Below are 21183 nucleotides of genomic sequence, written 5' to 3'. Positions count from 1 at the left end.
TGCCCACATGGCAAACATTCTATTGTGGCAGAAGTGGGACTGTCACAGGATTACCAAGAATTACATATAATTTTACAGCACAGGAACAGGCTATTCGGCCCGACAAGTCTATACCTATATTTATGCTCCTCCCTGCCTGCTTCATCTCACCCTATCAGCGTATTCTTCTATTCCTTTCTCACGCATGTACTTATCTAGCTTCCCTTAAATGCATCTATGCTAATCAACTCAACAACCACAACTTGTATTTAAATCGCGCCTTTAATGTAGTAAAACATCCGAAGGTGCTTCACAGGAATATTATGAGACAAAAACAAATAAATTTGATACTGAACCACATAAGAAGAAATTACGACAGATAACTAAAAGCTTGATCAAAGAGGTAGGTTTTAAGGAACGTCTTAAAAGAGGAAAGAGAGACAGAGAGGTTTAGGGCGGGAGTTCCAGAGCTTGGGGCCGAGGTAACAGAAGGCACGGCCACCAATGGTTGAGCAGTTATTATCAGGGATGCTCAAGAGGGCAGAATTTGAAGAGCGCAGACATCTCGGAGGTGGTGGGTGCTTGGGGTTGTGAGGCTGAAAGGAGATTCAGAGATGGGGGCGAAGCCATGGAGAGATTTGTAAATAAGGATGAGAATATTGAAATTGAGGCGTTGTTTAACTGGGAGACAATGTAGATCAGCGAGCAGAGGGGTGATGGGTGATCAACCCTGCCATGTGGTAACAAGTTCCACATTTTCACCAATCTCTGAAGTTTCTCCTGAATTCCTTATTGGATTTATTAGAGACTGTCTTATATTTTTGGATTCTAATTTTGGACTCGCCACACGAGTGGAAGCATCTCGATTTCAATACAATCAAACCTCTTCATAATTACAAATTATACAAGACAAATGGAGAAATCTTGTGAACGGAATTGGATATGTACATGAAAAAGAAAAATGTGCAAGGCTGTGTGGAAAGGTCAGGGAAGTGGGACTAATTGAATTACTGTTTCACGGGCACAGTAGGCTCAATGATCTGTGTAGTATGATTTGACACAATCTTGGGGTGATCCTGGAAATCGAAGGATGTTTGGAAAGGATGTCATTGAGGTTACTCGCATCAATAATCTTTGACCCCCCACCCCAATTTTGAGTTGATTGATCGCAGCCAGGGTGACTCTTGGGTTATGTTTCACTTCGCCTCTGCATCCTAAGCTATGAAAAGAGAGAAATCCGTTTGGGGTTAATGTTCTCTGCTGCAATTCTGTGGACAGCAAGTGAGAGTGAGTTTTAACAGCAGCAGCATCATCATCATAGGCAGTCCCTCGAAGCGAGGATGACTTGCATCCATGCCAAAAAGGGATGAGTTTACAGGTGTTTCAATGAAGGACCGAATATTCCAGATCCGAAATTACATCTTGAAGGGTGGAAGATGCCTGTGCGTGAATTTTTTTAACGTGTGGTGGCCGTTGCACACCAGTCACCACATGGGCTTGACAGAGCCAGGTCTTGGTCCAGTGGCAAGGATTACCCAAGACGACTGGAGACCAGCTTTGCTGCACGGACCGAGTGCACACACATCTCGCAGTGTGGGCTGACCCATGCTGCCTCTGGGCTCTCGCCTCGTCTGAGCCCCAAACTCACGCCTCTCCTGGGCCCCAGTTACTTCCATCTACAAGCTCTTGCCGCTCTTTCGCCCCTCCTGCTGTACCTGCCCACGCTGCAGTCAGCTGTCGCCCTCCTGCAGCAGCACGCGCTGCTCCCTGCAGTGAGTTTTAGCAATGCATAGTTAAATAGCCCGCCTGCATTTGCTGGTGAATGAACAATGGTGAGACCACACCTGGAGCATTGTGTACAATTTTGGTCTCCTTCCCTAAGGAAGGATATACTTGCCATTGAGGGAGTGCAACAAGGTTCACCAGACTGATTCCTGGGATGGAGGGTATTGTCCTATAAGGAGAGATTGAGCAGACTAGGTCTATATTCTCTCGAGTTTAGAAAAATGAGAGGTGATCTTATTGAAACCTCTCAAATTCTTACAGGGCTTGACAGGGTAGATGCAGGGAGGATGTTTCCTCTGGCTGGGGAGTCCAGAACCAAGGGGTCACAGTCTCAGAATAAGGGGTCGGCCATTTAGGACTGAGATGAGAAGAATTTCTTCACTGAGGGCGGTGGATCTCTGGAATTCTCTAACCCAGAGGGCTGTGGATGCTCAGTGTTTGAGTATATTCAAGACAGAGATCGATAGATTTTTTAAAGATTAAAGGAATCAAGGGATATGGGGGCAGTGCAGGAAAGTGGAGTTGAGGTAGAAGATCAGCCATGACCTCATTGAATGGCAGAACAGGCTCGAGGGGCCGAATGGCCTACTCCTAATTCTTACGTTCAATGGCTATTGGATGAGGTGAACCATCTCGATCTATACCCCCCCCCCCCCAACCACCTCAAGAAACTGCAGCCTTGGGGGAGCAGGTGGGTTGGCCAAGAATGGGCATCCCAATTCAGTAAAGAGAGTCATTACTCTAAATTACTGTTGCTTAAAATAATTTTGGGAGGACACAAAGGTAGCTTTTTGGTGAAAGAGGTGATTTAAGGGATGTACAATTCACAGATTTTAAGTGATTGGCAAAAGAACCAGAGGCGACATGAGGAAAAACGCAACGAGTGTTTAGGATTTGGAATGCACTGCCCGATAGGGTGGTGGATGCAGATTCAATAGTAGCCTTCGTAAGGGAATTGGATAAATGCTTGAAGGCGAAAAAATTGCAGGGATATGGGGAAATAGCAGGGGAGTGGGACTAACTTGATTGCTCTTTGAAAGAGCCGGTGCATAATTGATGGACCAAATGGCCTATTCCTGTTCTGTACTTTTCTGTAGAGTGGTACTGTAGTATCTTTAGGACCAGCCTTCCAGTCTGGAACTTTCCCTTGTTCCTGTGTCCAAAGGCACCAATATTGTCTCTCTGTGAATTGTGTTTTGACGATTCTGTTGCTGTGTAGGACCATAAGCCAATGCTATTGTGTAGCCAATGCTTGACCATTATATCTGCTGTACCGAATAGGTTTTATTATATATGTTGTACAGTGCCAAATATCTTGTGCAGAAAAGGAGTGTTGTAAGGTTGTGGAGTGAGTTTGACATTATATTGTGCTGTAATCTGTATATATGGATAAGTGTAATGACGATTAATTGCCCACATGAATGATGAGTTCTCCCAAATTCTCTGCTTGATTGCGTGGGTGTATAAGGTGTTTGGAGTACCTCTATGAACTATTCATCCCTTTTCCTCCCATCCAGGTCAGTTTTGTACAGAAGATGTGGATGAGTGTCAACTGCAGCCAAATGCGTGTCAGAACGGAGGGACCTGCTCCAACAACATTGGAGGGTATAACTGCGTCTGTGTCAATGGATGGAGTGGTGACGACTGCAGTGAGAACATAGATGACTGTGCTGGTGCTACCTGCATGAATGGGGCGACCTGCCATGACAGAGTTGCATCTTTTGTGTGCGAGTGCCCTGTTGGCAAAGCTGGTAAGGTTCATGACCGGGGATTTAAAATAAAAACTCATTCCTGTTTCTAAATTTAGAAAATAATTGAGAGAAATAGTCATAAGTCCATGTTGGCCTCGGATGGGGTGGGGTGGGAGGTTGGAGTGGGGGGGGAATAATCTTGACATTATTAGTCAGACTCCTGGGGCTGGATTTTCTGCTTGGTGCCTCTGTTTCTGCCCCGGAGAGGCGGCAATGGCGGCAGTGAGCTCTTCCAGGCAGGCGGACAGCTTCCAGCTGGGGTTTTTGGTGCTGGTTTCGGCAGGGCACAGAGCATTACAGCCCAGAAGAGGCGAGCCAGTGTGCAACGCCCCTGGTTGCGACACCAGCTCGATTTTTGCCACACGTCCGATCTTGCGTAAAGCGCCGTGTTGGGACTGCCTGTGAAAGTGGGCAGTCCAAGTTGCAGCGGCTGCATTGAGGTAAGCAATGTCCATCTCAGGCAAGTGTGATTGTTTTTTTGTTTTGTGTGCGATTTATGTTCTGGTGGCGTGGGCTAGGTATTGGGGGAATGTTTTGGGGTTTTTTCCAGGTTTCTTTTTCTCTTCGAGGGCTCCGAGGTAGGATGTTTAGCTCAGGATTTTCGCATGCTCAGCCAGCCTAGTGCCTGAAGAGAGTTATGCAAAGCCTCTCTTACTTCTCCGCCCCACACTCGGGGCCCAGTTGCCCAATTTTTCTGACTGAGGCGCAAACCGAACCCGGGGTTTATCAGGACCATGCCGCCATCATTAACGCCCCGAAATCTTAAAAGCCAAAAATTCAGTCCCTGGAGTTTGGACTCGGTTTACCTGAAATAATTGAATTTAGAACCTGGGAGCCATTTATGTGGCATTGCTGGGCCAGAGCTAGAGAGGGAGTCGGAACTGATTAACTGATAACTACATTCTGTCAATCGGTCAATTCCCTGCATCAAGTGACACTGTTTCACTCGCTCCTCTTAAGTGAAGCTTCTCTCTCTCAATTTCATATCACAAAAAGGGCCACTGTGCAGCAAAATTCTAAAGGGTCAAAGTGTAATAAGGTAAGCATGAAAGCTCGGTGCCTCAATGCAAGGGGTGTTCGGAACCCAGGAGAGGGCTCTGAGCTAGTTAGAGTGGGTGAGAACTCAGATGAACAGGACCCGAAGAAAGAATGCAAAAGGCAGGAGGCAACAGAGCAGAGTAGCACTGGGTTAAGTGTAAACCACAAGGTGATAGTAAGGGACAATATGTATGAATATAAAGGGGCTGCAGGAGGGGTCAAAACTAAAAATCATGGTTTAAAAACTAGTATTAAAACACTCTACCTAAACGCATGCAGCATTCGAAATAAAGTAAATGAGTTGAGGGCACAAATCATTACAAATGGGTATGATTTGGTGGCCATTACAGAAACGTGGTTGCAGGGGGGCCAAGACTGGGAATTAAACATACAGGGGTATCTGACAATTCGGAAAGATAGACAAGAAGGGAAAGGAGGTGGAGGTAGCTCTGTTAATAAAGGATGATATCAGGGCAGTTGTGAGAGACGATATTGGCTCTAATGAACAAAATGTTGAATCATTGTGGGTGGAGATTAGAGATAGTAAGGGGGAAAAAGTCACTGGTGGGCGTAATTTATAGGCCCCAAAATAATAACTTCATGGTGGGGCGGGCAGTAATCAAGGGAATAATGGAGGCATGTGAAAAAGGAACGGCAGTAATCATGAGGGATTTTAACCTGCATATCAATTGGTCAAATCAAATCGCATGGGGTAGCCTTGAGGAGGAATTCATAGAATGCATACGGGATTGTTTCTTCGAACAGTATGTTACAGAACCTACAAGGGAGCAAGCTATCTTAGATCTGATCCTGTGTAATGAGACAGGAATAATAAACGATCTCCTTGTAAAAGATCCTCTCGGAATGAGTGATCACAGTATGGTTGAATTTGGAATGCAGATTGAGGGTGAGGAAGTAGTGTCTCAAACGAGCGTACTATGCTTTAACAAAGGGGACGACAGTGGGATGAGGGCAGAGTTGGCTAAAGTAGACTGGGGACACAGACTAAACGGTGGCACAATTGAGGAACAGTGGAGGACTTTTAAGGAGCTCTTTCATAGTGCTCAACAAAAATATATTCCAGTGAAAAAGAAGGGTGGTAAGAGAAGGGATAACGAAGGAAATAAAGGAGAGTATCAAATTAAAAACCAATGCGTATAAGGTGGCCAAGGTTAGTGGGAAACTAGAAGATTGGGAAAATTTTAAACGACAGCAAAGAATGACTAAGAAAGCAATAAAGAAAGGAAAGCTAGATCACGAAAGTAAACTTGCTCAAAACATAAAAACAGATAGTAAAAGATTTTACCGATATGTAAAACGGAAAAGAGTGACTAAAGTAAATGTTGGTCCCTTACAAGATGAGAAGGGGGTTTAATAATGGGAAATGTGGAAATGGCTGAGACCTTAAACAATTATTTTGCTTCGGTCTTCACAGTGGAAGACACAAAAACCATGCCAACAATTGCTGGTCACGGGAATGTGGGAAGGGAGGACCTTGAGATAATCACTATCAGTAGGGGGGGTAGTGCTGGATAGGCTGATGGGACTCAAGCTCGACAAGTCCCCTGGTCCTTATGAAATGCATCCCAGGGTATTAAAAGAGATGGCAGAAGTTATAGCAGATGCATTTGTTATAATCGACCAAAATTCTCTGGACTCTGGGGAGGTACCAGCGGATTGGAAAGCAGCTAATGTAACGCCTCTGTTTTTAAAAAAAAAAAAGGGGGCAGACGAAAGGCAGGTAACTATAGGCCGGTTAGTTTAACATCTGTAGTGGAGAAAATGCTTGAAGCTATCATTAAGGAAGAAAAAGCGGGACATCTAGATGCGAAAAGTGCAATCAAGCAGACGCAACATGGATTCATGAAGGGGAAATCATGTTTAACTAATTTACTGGAATTCTTTGAGGATATAACGAGCATGGTGGATAGAGGTGTTCCGATGGATGTGGTGTATTTAGATTTTCAAAAGGCATTCGATAAGGTGCCACATAAAAGGTTACTGCAGAAGATAAAGGTACGTGGAGTCAGAGGAAATGTATGAGCATGGATAGAGAATTGGCTGGCGAACAGAAAGCAGAGAGTCGGGATAAATGGGTCCTTTTCGGGTTGGAAATCGGTGGTTAGTGGTGTGCCACAGGGATCGGTGCTGGGACCACAACTGTTTACAATATACATAGATGACCTGGAAGAGGAGATAGAGTGTAGTGTAACAAAATTTGCAGATAACACAAAGATTAGTGGGAAAGCGGGTTGTGTAGAGGACACAGAGGCTGCAAAGAGATTTAGATAGGTTAAGCGAATGGGCTAAAATTTAGCAGATGGAATACAATGTCGGAAAATGTGAGGTCATCCACCTTGGGGGAAAAAAACAGTAAAAGGGAATATTATTTGAATGGGGAGAAATTACAACATGCTGCGGTGCAGAGGGACCTGGGGGTCCTTGTGCATGAAACCCCAAAAGTTAGTTTGCAGGTGCAGCAGGTAATCAGGAAGGCGAATGGAATGTTGGCCTTCATTGTGAGAGGGATGGAGTACAAAAGCAGGGAGGTCCTGCTGCAACTGTATAGGGTATTGGTGAGGCCGCACCTGGAGTACTGCGTGCAGTTTTGGTCGCCTTACTTAAGGAAGGCTATACTAGCTTTGGAGGGGATACAGAGACGATTCACAAGGCTGATTCCGTAGATGAGAGGGTTACTTTATGATGATAGATTGAGCAGACTGTGTCTTTACTCGTTGGAGTTCAGAAGGATGAGGGGTGATCTTATAGAAACATTTAAAATAATGAAAGGGATAGACAAGATAGAGGCAGAGAGGTTGTTTCCACTGGTCGGGGAGACTAGAACTCTGGGGCACAGCCTCAAAATACGGGGGAGCCAATTTAAAACCAAGTTGAGAAGGAATTTCTTCTCCCAGAGGGTTGTGAATCTGTGGAATTCTCTGCTCAAGGAAGCAGTTGAGGCTCGCTCTTTGAATGTATTCAAGTCACAGATAGATAGATTTTTAACCAATTAGGGAATTAAGAGTTACGGGGAGCAGGCGGGTCAGTGGTGCTGAGTCCACGGCCAGATCAGCCATGATCTTGTTGAATGGCGGAGCAGGCTCGAGGGGCTAGATGGCCTACTCTTGTTCCTAATTCTTATGTTCTTATGTTATTATAAATACTAGCTCCACTCTGAGTCAGTGGTCAGGCAGTGCTGGCGCTCTCTATTGGCTGGGTCAGTCTACAGGTTTCCCAACGTTATGCTGCGAAGTTAGTTTTCTGAAGGATACAGAATTTAATCGCAGGCTTGAAGGAGGGCATTAAGGCTCTTGAAATATGCAGCTCTGCTTGGTTTGGAAGCTTTAATCAGCACCATATGCATTTGAGTCAGTGTCAGATACTGCAAAATAGTCCATTAGTGACTTCAAAATTCTAATCGTGTCCTCCCTAGTTTTCAATGTTCCTCTTTGTCACTGCATCTCGAAAGAAAGACTTGCATTTATATAGCCCCTTTCACGACCACCAGGCACCTCAAAGCACTTTATAGCTAATGAAGTACTTTTGGAGTGTGGTAATTGTTGTAATGTGAGTAACGTGACAGCCAATTTGCGCATAGCAAGCTCCCACAAACAGCAATGTGATCATGACCAGATAATTTTTTTTATGTGGATTGAGGGATAAATATTGGCCAGGACACTGGACATAACTCCCCTCCTTCTCTTCGAAATCGTGCAATGGGATCTTTTACGTCTGCCCGAGAGAGCAAATGGCACCTAGATTTAACGTCTCATCTGAAAGACAACACCTCCACAGTGCAGCACTCGCTCAGTACTGCACTGGAATGTCAGCCTAGATTTGTGTGCTCCAGTCCCTGGAGAGTGGGTCTTAAACCCACAACCTTCTGACTCGGTGTGCTACCCACTGAACCACAGCTGACACTGACATCTGTCAGCAAAAGTGAACGCGAACTAAAAGTTATTTAGAAATCCAAAATGTAAGTTTTTATTTAAATGAAGGTTAATGGACAGATATCTAATTTGGGGATTTAAATGACCACTTGACTTCCCCTGCCTCTCCCCTCCCCCCCCCAGTTCCTATGGGAATGAATTTTGTGTTCTTTCAAAGCAGCATTGATCAGGTGTATAGGGGAAGTCCATAAAGTTCATTAAAAAGAGTTATCATGCATGTATGCATACTGGATGGGATGGGCTGAATGGCCTTTTCTCAAACCGGAGTTCCTTGTGTTATCACTTACTTCAATGAGACTACTGCTGCTCTCTGATTACTCCTGTACATCTGTTTTGACAACTGGTTCCTGACTGAAATTATCCTCGAAACCAAAGTTAGTATACATGGCCATTCTATCCATCGAGTCATCCAATGGCTGCTGGATAAGGTGCTGCTTTTGTGTAGTTATGGTAATTACTCCCCAAAAATTACTCATGCAATCTTTTTCTTATTACTTTCCTCTTGAAAAATGTTTTGCTGTTTCTTTTCTGGGCTCATAAAAATGTGGGATGTTAGCACTGAGTAATGCTGATCAGCATCAAGCTTTCCTTGAGTTTGGATTGACATGGTGTTCAATAAGATCATGGCTGATCATTCACCTCAGTATCACCTTCCTGCCTTCTCTTCATACCCCTTGATCCCTTTAGCCATAAAGGCCACATCTAACTCTCTCTTGAATATATCCAATGAACTGGCATCAACAACTCTCTGCGGTAGGGAATTCCACAGGTTAACAACTCTGAGTGAAAACGTTTCTCCTCATCTCAGTCCTAAATGGCCTACCCTTATCCTTAGACTATGTCCCCTGCTTCTGGACTTCCCCAACATCAGGAACATTCTTCCTGCATCTCACCTGTCCAATCCCGTCAGAATTTTATATGTTTCGATGAGATCCCCTCTCATCCTTCTAAACTCCAGTGAATACAGGCCCAGTCGATCCAGTCTCCTCATATGTCAGTCCAGCCATCCCAGGAATCAGTCTGGTGAGCCTTCGCTGCACTCCCTCAATAGCAAGAACGTCCTTCCTCAGATTAGGAGACCAAAACTGAACACAATATTCCAGGTGAGGCCTCACCAAGGCCTTGTACAACTGCAGTAAGACCTCCCTGCTCCTATACTCAAATCCTGTCGCTATGAAGGCCAACATACCATTTGCCGCCTTCACCGCCTGCTGTACCTGCATGCCATCTTTCAATGACTGATGTACCATAACACCCAAGTCTCGTTGCACCTCCCCTTTTCCTAATCTGCCGCCATTCAGATAATATTCTGCCTTCGTGTTTTTGCCACCAAAGTGGATAACCTCACATTTATCCACATTATACTGCATCTGCCATGCATTTGCCCACTCACCTAACCTGTCAAGTCACCCTGCAGCCTCTTTGCATCCTCCTCACTGCTCACACCGCCACCCAGCTTAGTGTCATCTGCAAACTTGGAGATATTACCCTCAATTCCTTCATCGAAATCATTGATGTATATTGTCAACAGCTGGGGTCCCAGCACAGAGCTCTGCGGCACCCCACTAGTCACTGCCTGCCATTCTGAAAAGGACCCGTTTTTCCCGACTCTCTGCTTCCTGCCTGACAACTAGTTCTTTATCCACTTCAGTAAATTACCGCCAATACCATGTGCTTTCATTTTGCACACCAATATCTTATGTGGGACCTTGTCAAAAGCCTTTTGAAAGTCCAAATACACCACATCCACTGGTTCTCCCTTGTCCACTCTACTAGTTACATCCTCAAAAAATTCTAGAAGATTTGTCAAGCTTGATTTTCCTTTCATAAATCCATGCTGACTTGGACCGATCCTGTCACTGCTTTCCAAATGTGCTGCTATTACATCTTTTAATCATTGACTCCAACATTTTTCCCACTACTGATGTCAGGCTAACCGGTCGATAATTGCCTGTTTTCTCTCTCCCTCCTTTCTTAAAAAGTGATGTTACATTAGCTACCCTCCAGTCCATAGGAACTGATCCAGAGTCAGTAGACTGTTGGAAAATGATCACAATGCATCCCCTATTTCTCGGGCCACTTCCTTAAGTACTCTGGGATGCAGACAATCAGGCCCCAAAGATTTATCGGCTTTCAATTCCATCATTTCCCCAACACAATTTCCTGCCTAATAATGATTTCCTTCAGTTCCTCCTCCTCACTAGACCCTCGGCCCCCGAGTACTTCCGGAAGGTTATTTGTGTCTTCCTTCGTGAAGACAGAACCAAAGTATTTGTTCAACTGGTCCGCCATGTCTTTGTTCCCCATTATAAATTCACTTGAATCTGATTGCAAGGAACCTACGTTTGTCTTCACTAATCTTATTCTCTTCACATATCTATAGAAGCTTTTGTAGTCAGTTTTTATGTTCCCAGCAAGCTTCCTCTCGTACTCTATTTTCCCCCTCCTAATTCAACCCTTTGTCCTCCTCTGCTGTATTATAAAATTCTCCCAGTCCTCAGTTTTGTGGCTTTTTCTGGCCAATTTATATGCCTCTTCCTTGGATTTAACACTATCCTTAATTTTCCTTGTTAGCCACGGTTGAGCCACCTTCCCTGTTTTATTTTTACTCCAGACAGGGATGTACAATTGTTGACGTTCATCCATGTGATCTTTAAATGTTTGCCATTGCCTATCCACCATCAACCCTTTAAGTATCATTCGCCAGTCTATTCTAGCCAATTCACGTCTCATACCATCGAAGTTACCTTTCCTTAAGTTCAGGACCCTAGTCTCTGAATTAACTGTGTCACTCTCCATCTTAATAAAGAATTCTACCATATTATGGTCACTCTTTCCCAAGGGGCATCGCACAGCAAGATTGCTAATTAGTGATTTCTCATTACACATTACCCAGTCTAGGATGGCCAGCCCTCTAGTTGGTTCCTCGACATATTGGTCGAGAAAACCATCCCGAGTACACTCCAGGAAATCCTCCTCCGCTGCATTGCTACCAGTTTGGTTAGCCCAATCAATATGTAGATTAAAGTCGCCCATGATAACTGCTGTACCTTTATCGCACGCATCCCTAATTTCTTGTTTGATGCTGTCCCCAACCTCACTACTACTGTTTGGTGGTCTGTACACAACTCCCACTAGCGTTTTCTGCCCTTTGGTATTCCGTAGCTCCACCCATACAGATTCCCCATCATCCAAGCTGATATCCTTCCTTACTATTGCATTAATTTCCTCTTTAACCAGCAACGCCAACCCACCTCCTTTACCTTTCTGTCTCTCCTTCCTGAATTTCGAAAATCTCTGGATGTTGAGTTCCCAGCCTTGGTCACGCTGGAGCCATGTCTTCATGATGCCAATTACATCATATCCGTTAACAGCTATCTGCGCAGTTAATTCGTCCACTTTATTACGAATACTTCTCGCATTGAGGTGTAGAGCCTTCAGGCTTGTCTTTTTAACATACTTTGTCCCTTTAGAATTTTGTTGTAATGTGGCCCTTTTTGCATTTTGCCTTGGGTTTCTCTGCCCTCCACTTTTACTTTTCTTCTTTCTATCTTTTGCTTCTGCCCCCATTCTACTTCCCTCTGCCTCCCTGCATAGGTTCCCAACCCCTGACATATTAGTTTAACCCCTCACCAGCAGCACTGGCAAACACTCCCCCTCGGATATTGGTTCCAGTCCTGCCCAGGTGCAGACCGTCCGGTTTGTACTGGTCCCACCTCCCCCAGAACCGGTTCCAATGTCCCAGGAATTTGAATCCCTCCCTTCTGCACCACTCCTCAAGCCACATATTCATCTGAGCTATCCTGCGATTCCTACTCTGACTAGCAGGTGGCACTGGTAGCAATCCTGAGATTACTACCTTTTGAGGTCCTACCCTTTTAATTTAGCTCCTAGCTCCCTAAATTTGTCTTGTAGGACCTCATCTCGTTTTTACCTATATTGTTGGTACCTATATACTCCACGACAACTGGCTGTTCACCCTCCCCCTTCAAAATGTCCTGCAGCCGCTCCGAGACATCCTTGACCTTTGCACCAGGGAGGCAACATACCATCCTGGAGTCTCAATTGTGGCCGCAGAAACGTCTTATCTATTTCCCTTACAATAGAATCTCCTCCCACTATAGCTCTCCCACTCTTTCCTGCCCTCCTGTGCAGCAGAGCCACTCACGGTGCCATGAACTTGGCTGCTGTTGCTGCTCCCCTGATGAGTCACCCCCTCAACAATACCCAAAGCGGTGTATGTGTTTTGCAGGGGGATGACCGCAGGGGACCCCTGCACTCTACCTTCCTTCCACTGCTCTTCCTGTTGGTCACCCACCCCCTATCTGGCTGTGTACCCTTTACCTGAGGTGTGGCCAACTCACTAAACGTGCTATTCACGATATTCTCAGCATCACGGATGCTCCAGAGTAAATCCACCCGCAGCTCCAGTGCCGCAACGCAGTCTGTCAGGTGCTGCAGTCGGATGTACTTCCTGCACATGTAGTCATCAGGGACACTGGAAGCGTCCCTGACTTCCCACATAGCGCAGGAGGAGCATGACACGTGTCCGAACTCTCCTGTCATGACTTAACCCTTAGATTAACTTAATTTGGCAACAATAATGATAAAGGTTACCGACTGATAAAGTAAAAGAAAAAGAAAGACTACTCGCCAATCACCAGCCAATCACTTACCGCCTTGGCTGTGATGTCACCTTTCGATTTCTTTCTACTTCTTTGTTTACCTTCTGCCCCTGCCCCTGCACCAGCTGGCCTCACGAACTAGCGCCGATCCCCGGACTCCCACTGGGCCTTTTATAGGCCTCATGAACTCCCGCCTCCTACTCATCGCTGTCGTCGATCCCCGGACTCCTGCTGGGCCATTTATAGGCCTCACGAACTCCCGCCTCCTGCTTGACGTATGTTGACCTCCAGAGTTTTAAACATAAGCTGCCAGATTGGTGTCCTGCTGGTCAGTGGAGTTGACTCCACCAGTGTGTATTACACTCAGATGTTGAACTGAAAGCCTGAAAATTCTATTAAATCAGTCGGTAGAATTTTTGTAGGTTGTCAGCAATGTAGTGGAAACGCTCAACATTCCTCAAATTGTTGTTTAGGGAAAACAATTGAGAGCAGAAACAGCATTCCTTTTACCCGCAACTGAGGCAAGAGGATGTGCCGAGGGCAGATGGCCCACTGGAGAACAGTTACCCCAACTGCTCCCGACTGTTCTCCCCAATAGCTGCAATGGCCACTAAACAAGCCTTGCCGCTCTTGGCTGATGTAACTTGTATTAATGTCCTCGTGCCTGAGCCAGTGACTTGGAAGGCGTCCAACAGATTTTTATTTTTATTGGGAAAGGATGGACGTGTAATGGGAAGCTGCAACATCCCAAGAGTAATTAAAATATCCACTTTGTGCATTAAGCCCTGGTAATGAACGTGGTGCAGCATGCAGAGAAATGTATTTGATGCTGTGAAGCCCTCCCTGGTATAGGAAAGCTGTCATTTAAGGAGATGCCCGTTTGATCGGCGTACACTCAAGCAAACCTTGTGTTACACTTCTCATCTCATTGGGAGAAGCATACGGAGATGGCTAATTATGGGCAATGTTTATTAAGAACAACCGTGGATTTTAAAATCTGGAATAACTGTGCATGTTTTAAAAAATATATATTGTTATAATTCAGCCTTCTGTGTGAATTGCAATCATTAAGCTTTACAAGGATAGTGTTTAGCCAATCCGTGTGACTGACTCGTACTTGACCGTGGTCTTAACGTGCTTCTCAACAGTTAATTGCAAAATGTTGTTGCTTGCATTTCTCAATTGTTCTGCACCTGTGTGCCGATCGAAAACATATTCTTGCCGATGATCTCTCCCAGCTGAGAAGGGAGCCATTTTTGTGTTGTTTTCAAAAGTAATCCCATTCTCTATTTGTGGTGCTCGCCATCAATGCTGTGTGATGTTTTGACTTGCCATGCACATCCTTTTTACAATCTGCAAAAAAATATTGCTGTTCAGGTCAACAGAATTTAGTTGTTTCCCATGCTTTTTCTGTTTGGTATCAGTAGTGAGAGGCAGTGACCTCACCAGGATAACTGTCTGGAATGAGTTAGATGGAACACTTGAAGGAGCTTGAACTAACATCTGCAGCATCCTGGTGATTCTGTCATTTCAACTGTCTGTTTCAGCTCCCACGGTTGGCTTCAGTAACTCCCTCATGCTGATTCCCTTGATGTCCACAGCACTGAGTGTTCACACCCACTTCAACAACCAAACAAAAAGCTATTTAAGAGAATTGAAGATGCCATAGGGTGGCAAGACTCCTGCTTTCAGATTAAAATGGAAGCATTTTACTTTTCATTGAGTTGCGATACAGTGCATTCAACTCTGGCCACGTTCTTTTATAATAATTATGCATCCAACAACAAGATCTAATGGTGTCTTGCACGATAGTACGGACTATTGCTGTGTGCGTGCCAATATCTGGTGACATTGCTAAAGACAACAACAGCAACTTTCATTTAAGTAGCTCCTTTATTGTAGTAAAATGTCCCAAGGAGCTTCACGGAAGCGTAATCAGACAAAATGATTGACACTGAGCCCAAGAAGGAAACATTAGGACAGGTGACCAACAGCTTGGTCAAAGAGGTAGGTTTTAAGGAACATCTTAAAGGAGGAGAGAGAGGTGGAGAGGTTTAGGGAGGGAATTCCAGAACTTGGGTCCGAGACAGCTGAAGGCACCGCCACCAATGATTGGGTGAAGGAAGTCTGTGATGCACAAGAGGCCGGAATTGGAGGAGCGCAGACATCTCCGAGGATTATCGGGCTGGAGGAAGTTATGGAGATGGGGAGAGGCGAGGCCATGGATGGATTTGAACACGAGGATGAGAATTTTAAAATTGAGGTGTTGATGGAAGTGAGCCAATGTTAAATCAGCGAGCAAAGGGGTGATAGGTGAACAGGACATGGCATGAGTTCGGATTCGGATGAGCTCAAGTTTACGGAGGGTGGAATTTGGGAGGCCGGTCAGGAGAGCGTAGGAATAGTTGAGTCCGAAGATAAGAGAAGAATAGATGAGGTGTTTCAGCAGGTAGAGGCGGAGATGGACAATATTAGAGGTGGAAGTTGCCAGTCTTAGTGGTGGAGCGCATATGTGATTGGAAGCTCAGCTTCCAAGGATGACTAGGTTGCGAACAGGTCAGTTCAGTCCAAACATAACTAACTAGTGGCCAGGGAGAGGGATGGAATTGGTGGCAGGGGACTGGAGTTTGTGGTGGGGGTGGAAGACATTGGTTTCGGTCTTCCCAATGTTTAATTGGAGGAAATTTTTCGGACATTATAAATGGATCCTTCTACTCTAATTGCATACAGGGAAGCCCAATTGTGTTTGATTTTAACAGTATAGTGCTTGAGATCCTGTATCAGTGTACCCAGCACCCTCATTAAGTATATTTTTTCTCTGATTATCTTGCAGCACGTAGTAGTTTTCTTCACAGGGCTGTTTTTTATTGTAATTGTGCCTGAAAAGCATGAGGAAAACATTGGTTAAAACATGAGGGAAATCCGCATGAGGAGCACAGACATCTCTGAGGAGGAGGGGGGTGGCGGTTGTGAGGCTGAAGGAGATTCGAGAGGCAGGGAGGGGTGAGGCCATGGAGGATTTATAAAGAAGGATGAGAATTTTGAAATCGAGGCATTGCTTAACCGGGAGCCAATGCAGGTCAGCGAGCACGGGGGTGATGGGTGAGCGGGACTTGGTGCAAGTTAGGACATGGGCTGCCGAGTTTTCTATGAGCTCAAGTTTACGTAGGGTAGAATGTGGGAGGCAAGCCAGGAGTGCATTGGAGTAGTCAAGTCTAGAGGTAACAAAGGCATGGATGAAGGTTTCAGCAGCAGCTGAGCTGAGGCAAGGGTGGAGACGGGCGATGTTACGGAGCTGGCAATAGACGGTTTTAGTTATGTCACAGATATGTAAGCGGAAGCTCATTTCAGGGTCAAGTTTGACACCTCTGTTCCGAACAGTCTGGTTTCGCCTTGGATTGATACTAGGGAGAGGGATGGAGTCGGTGGCTAGAGAACGCAGTGCCTTCAGCTCCCTGGGCTCCAAGCTCTGGAACTCACACTCTTTCCTCCTTTCAGACACTCCGTAAACCCTACCTCCGTCATCTGCCATAATTTCTTCTTGTGTGGCTAGGCATGCAGAGTAATATCCCTGGAGAGATTATCGACAGAAGTTGTCAAGCACACTGTCGTCCTGTCGAGCCTCCCAGTTCTACCAAATCAGTTTGTGGTTTGATGGAGGTCAAGACACCCAGCCGACTCTTCGATTTTAAAAATACTCTTCCCTTTCTCCACTCTCCTCACACAGAGAGCAATCGCTAATAATACCTTATCAAACTGGACATTCTTCACATTGGGCTCCAGGCTTAGTGGTTCACTTGGGGCACCACTGCTTGGCTTACTCGCCATCTCATCTGACGTGCGCTTTACAGTCACGATCACAAGGCAAGAGTCGGAAATGCGAACTTTTAATCTTGTTTTTTTCAAACTTGCCCTCTTTCCTCTGTGGAATGGTGGAGGGAGGAAAATAATATCAGAAAAAGGTTTCCGGAACAGGTTTTAAGTTGCACTGTCGGAATCCACTCGGGCTAACTTAAGTGGAGTGATTCCTTTGTGGCAGGGGGTGGGGGGAGTTGCGGAGGGGAAAAGGATGGTAATAAAAAGTACTCTTAATTCAGTAAATTCTGCTCCTTCCTCTCTATTGAGGAAATGATGAATGATTTTGTGTGTGTGTGTGTGTGTGTGTGTGTTTATAATAAGTGGTTCTTTATTTTTAGGGATCTTCTGTCAGGTGGATGACGCATGTGTTAGTAATCCCTGTCACGAAGGAGCCACGTGTGAAACCAACCCCCTGAAGAGCAGCTTCTTTTGTAGTTGTCCCCTTGGATACAGGGGAACTGTCTGTGATGAGGATATCAACGAATGCTCCCTGGGTAAGTCGCCAGACATTGGGTCGATCTTCACGTTGCTATGTTGGCGGTTGTGTTTCGACAGAGGACCAAATGAGTGTTTTGTTATATTTTTTATATATATATTTTTGGAGGATGTGGGTATCCAGCATTTATGGTTCACCCCTAACATAGAAAATAGGTGTAGGAGTAGGCCATTCAGTCCTTCGAGCCTGCACCACCATTCAATATGATCATGACTGATCATGCTTTCTCTCCATACCTTTTGATCCCTTTAGCCGTAAGGGTCACATCTAACTCGCTTTTGAATATATCTAACGAACTGGCCTCAACAACTTTCTGTGGTAGAGAATTCCACAGGTTCACAGTGAAGAAGTTTCTCCTTGTTTCAGTTCTAAATGGCTGACTCCTTATCCTTAGACTGTGACACCTGGTTCTGGACTTCCCCAACATCAGGAACATTCTTCCTGCATCTAACCTGTCCAATCCCATCAGAATTTTATATGTTTCTATGAGATCACCTCTCATTCTTCTAAATTCCAGTGAATATAAGCCGAGTTGATCGAATCTTTCTTCATATGTCAGTCCTGCCATCCCAGGAATCAGTCTGGTGAACCTTCACTGCACTCCCTCAATAGCAAGAATGTCCTTCCTCAGATTAGGAGATCAAAACTGTACACACAATATTCAAGGTGTGGTCTCACCAAGGCCCTGTCCAACTGCAGTAAGACCTCCGTGCTCCTATACTCAAATCCTGTCGCTATGAAGGCCAACATGCCATTTGCTGCCTTCACCGCCTGCTGTACCTACATGCCAGCTTTCAATGACTGATGTACCATGACACCCAGGTCTCGTTGCACCTCCCCTTTTCCCAATCTGTCACCATTCAGATAATATTTTGCCTTCCTGTTTTTGCCACCAAAGTGGATAACCTCACATTTATCTACATTGTACTGCATCTGCCATGCATTTGCCCACTCACCTAACCTGTCCAAGTCACCCAGCAGCCTCTTGGCATCCTCCTCAAAGCTCACACCGCCACCTAACTTAGTGTCATCTGCAAACTTGGAGATATTACATTCAATTCCTTTGTCTAAATCATTAATGTATATTGTAAATAGCTGGGGTCCCAGCACTGAACCTTGCGGTACCCCACTTGTCACTGCCTGCCATTCTGAAATGGACCCGTTTATTCCTACTCTTTGCTTCCTGTTTGCCAACCAGTTCTCTAACCACGTCAATACATTACCCCCAATACCATGTGGTTTACTTTTGCACACTAATCTCCTGTGTGGGACCTTGTCAAAAGCCTTTTGAAAGTCCAAATACACCACATCCACTGATTCTCCCTTGTCCACTCGACTCGTTGCATCCTCAAAAAATTCTAGAAGATTTGTCAAGCATGATTTCCCTTTCATAAATCCATGCTTTCCAAATGCGCTGCTATTACATCTTTTAATCATTGATTCCAACATTTTCCCCATTACCGATGTCAGGCTAACCGGTCTATAATTCCCTGTTTTCTCTCTCCCTCCTTTTTTAAAAAGTAAGAACTGATTCAGAGTCCATAAAATGACCACCAATGCATCCACTATTTCTCGGGCCACTTCCTTAAGTACTCTGAGATGCAGACTATCAGGCCCTGGGGATTTATTGGCCTTCAATCCCATCAATTTCCCTATCACAATTTCCTGACTAATAAGGATTTCCTTCAGTTCCTCCTTCTCGCTAGACCCTTGGTCCCCTGTTAATGTCGGGTGGTTATTCGTGTCTTCCTTAGTGAAGACAGAACCAAAGTATTTGTTCAATTGGTCTGCCATTTCCTTGTTCCCCATTATGAATTCACCTGATTCTGACAGCAAGGGACCTACATTAGTCTTCACTAATCTCTTCACATATTTATAGAAGCTTTTGCAGTTAGTTTTTATGTTCCCGGCAAGCTTACTCTCGTGCTCGATTTTCCCCCTCCTAATTAAACCCTTAGTCCTCCTCTGCTGAATTCTAGATTTCTCCCAGTCCTCAGGTTGCTGCTTTTTCTGGCCAATTTATATGCCTCTTTCTTGGATTTAACACTATCCCTAAATTCCCTTGTTAGCCACGGTTGAGTCACCTTCCCTGTTTTATTTTTAAGCCAGACAGGGATGTACAATTGTTGTAGTTCATCCATGTGATCTTTAAATGTCTGCCGTTGCCTATCCACCATCAACCCTTTTAAGTACCATTCGCCAGTCTATCCTAGCCAATTCACGTCTCATACTGTCGAAGTTTTCTTTCTTTAAGTTCAGGACTCTAGTCTCTGAATTATCTGTCACTTTCCATCTTAATGAAGAATTCTACCATATTATGGTCACTCTTCCCAAGGGGCCTCTCACGACCAGATTGCTAATTAATCTCTCTCATTACACAAGACCCAGTCTAGAATGGCCTGCTCTCTAGTTGGTTCCTCGACATATTGGTCTAGAAAACCATCCCTTATACACTCCAGGAAATCCTCATCCACCGGACTGCTACCAGTTTGGTTAGCCCAATCCATATGTAGATTAAAATCACCCATGATCACTGCTGTACCCTTATTGCAAGCGTCCCTAATTTCCTGTTTGATGCCATCCCCAACCTCCCTACTACTGTTTTGTGGTCTGTACACAACTCTCACTAACGTTTTCTGCCGTTTGGTGTTTCGCAGCTCTACTCATATAGATTCCACATCATCCAAGCTTAATGTCTGTCCTTTATTATTGCGTTAATCTCCTCTTTAACCATTAACGCTACCCCACTTTCTTTTCCTTCCTGTCTATCCTTCCTGAATAATGAATACCCCTGGATGTTGAGTTCCCAGCCTTGGTTACCCTGGAGCCATGTCTCCATAATCCCAATTACTACATATCCGTTGAGACGGTGGTGGTGAGCCGCCGCCTTGAACCGCTGAAGTCTGTGTGGTGAAGGTACTCCCAAAATGTATCATTTTGCACTTTTCTGTGTTAAATTTCATCTGCCGCGTGTCCGCCCATTTCACCAGCCTGTCTGTCTGTCTTGAAGTCTACCACTATCCTTCTCATTGTTCACTATACTTCCAAGTTTTGTGTCATCTGCAAATTTTGAAAGTGGTCGTAGTACCGACTCCTGGGGTATTGTATACCTTCCTCCAGTCTGAAAAACAACCATTCACCACTAGTCTGTTTCCTGTTACTTAGCCAATTTCGTATCCATGCTGCCATTGTCCCGTTTATTCCATGGGCTTCAATTTTGCTGGCAAGCCTGTTATGTGGCACTTGATCAAACGCCGTTTTGAAAGTCCAAGTACACCACATCAACTACATTGCCCTCGTCAACCCTTTCTGTTACCTCAACAAAAAAACTTGATCAGCTTCGTCAAAGACGATCTGCCTTCAACAAATCTGTGCTGACTTAGGAAGGAATTATTGCGGTATGTAAATTAAACCATTCAATAGTGTTGTGCTCCACCTGTGTGATTGTCAATTCCAAAGTAAGATGTAATTTATAATCTCTGATTTATGTCAAAAGTAAATCATGCCCAATTACAACAATTTTCCCATTTTGCCTGCCAGTTATTCTCTTTCCTCCTTTTTTGGGGTGAGTATCTCTATCCTGGGATACAGTTTCACACATGCCCATAATTTAGTGCCGTCCTCAAGTGGCCATTTTTTGTGGCTTTTTTTTAAAATGGCAAGCTAATTTTATTTACAAAAATAGAGCATTACTGAAAGTT

The 21183-nt window shown here is 44.8% G+C and overlaps 1 protein-coding gene across 1 annotated transcript in view; it reads left to right on the top strand.

Annotated features, from left to right (window-relative positions):
- LOC139268760 (neurogenic locus notch homolog protein 2-like) overlaps positions 1–21183 on the top strand; it is a 209585-nt gene that overhangs the window by 106116 nt on the left and 82286 nt on the right. Inside the window, exons 6-7 of the mRNA XM_070887431.1 lie at positions 3282–3515; positions 17325–17480. Coding sequence (XP_070743532.1) covers positions 3282–3515; positions 17325–17480 — 390 coding nt within the window. The remainder of the gene's footprint in view (positions 1–3281; positions 3516–17324; positions 17481–21183) is intronic.

Source organism: Pristiophorus japonicus, chromosome 8 (assembly GCF_044704955.1).
Source record: "Pristiophorus japonicus isolate sPriJap1 chromosome 8, sPriJap1.hap1, whole genome shotgun sequence".
In the NCBI taxonomy this organism is placed as follows: domain Eukaryota; kingdom Metazoa; phylum Chordata; class Chondrichthyes; family Pristiophoridae; genus Pristiophorus; species Pristiophorus japonicus.
The sequence above is the reverse complement of the archived record's forward strand: the minus strand, read 5'-3'. Positions and strand labels throughout refer to the sequence as shown.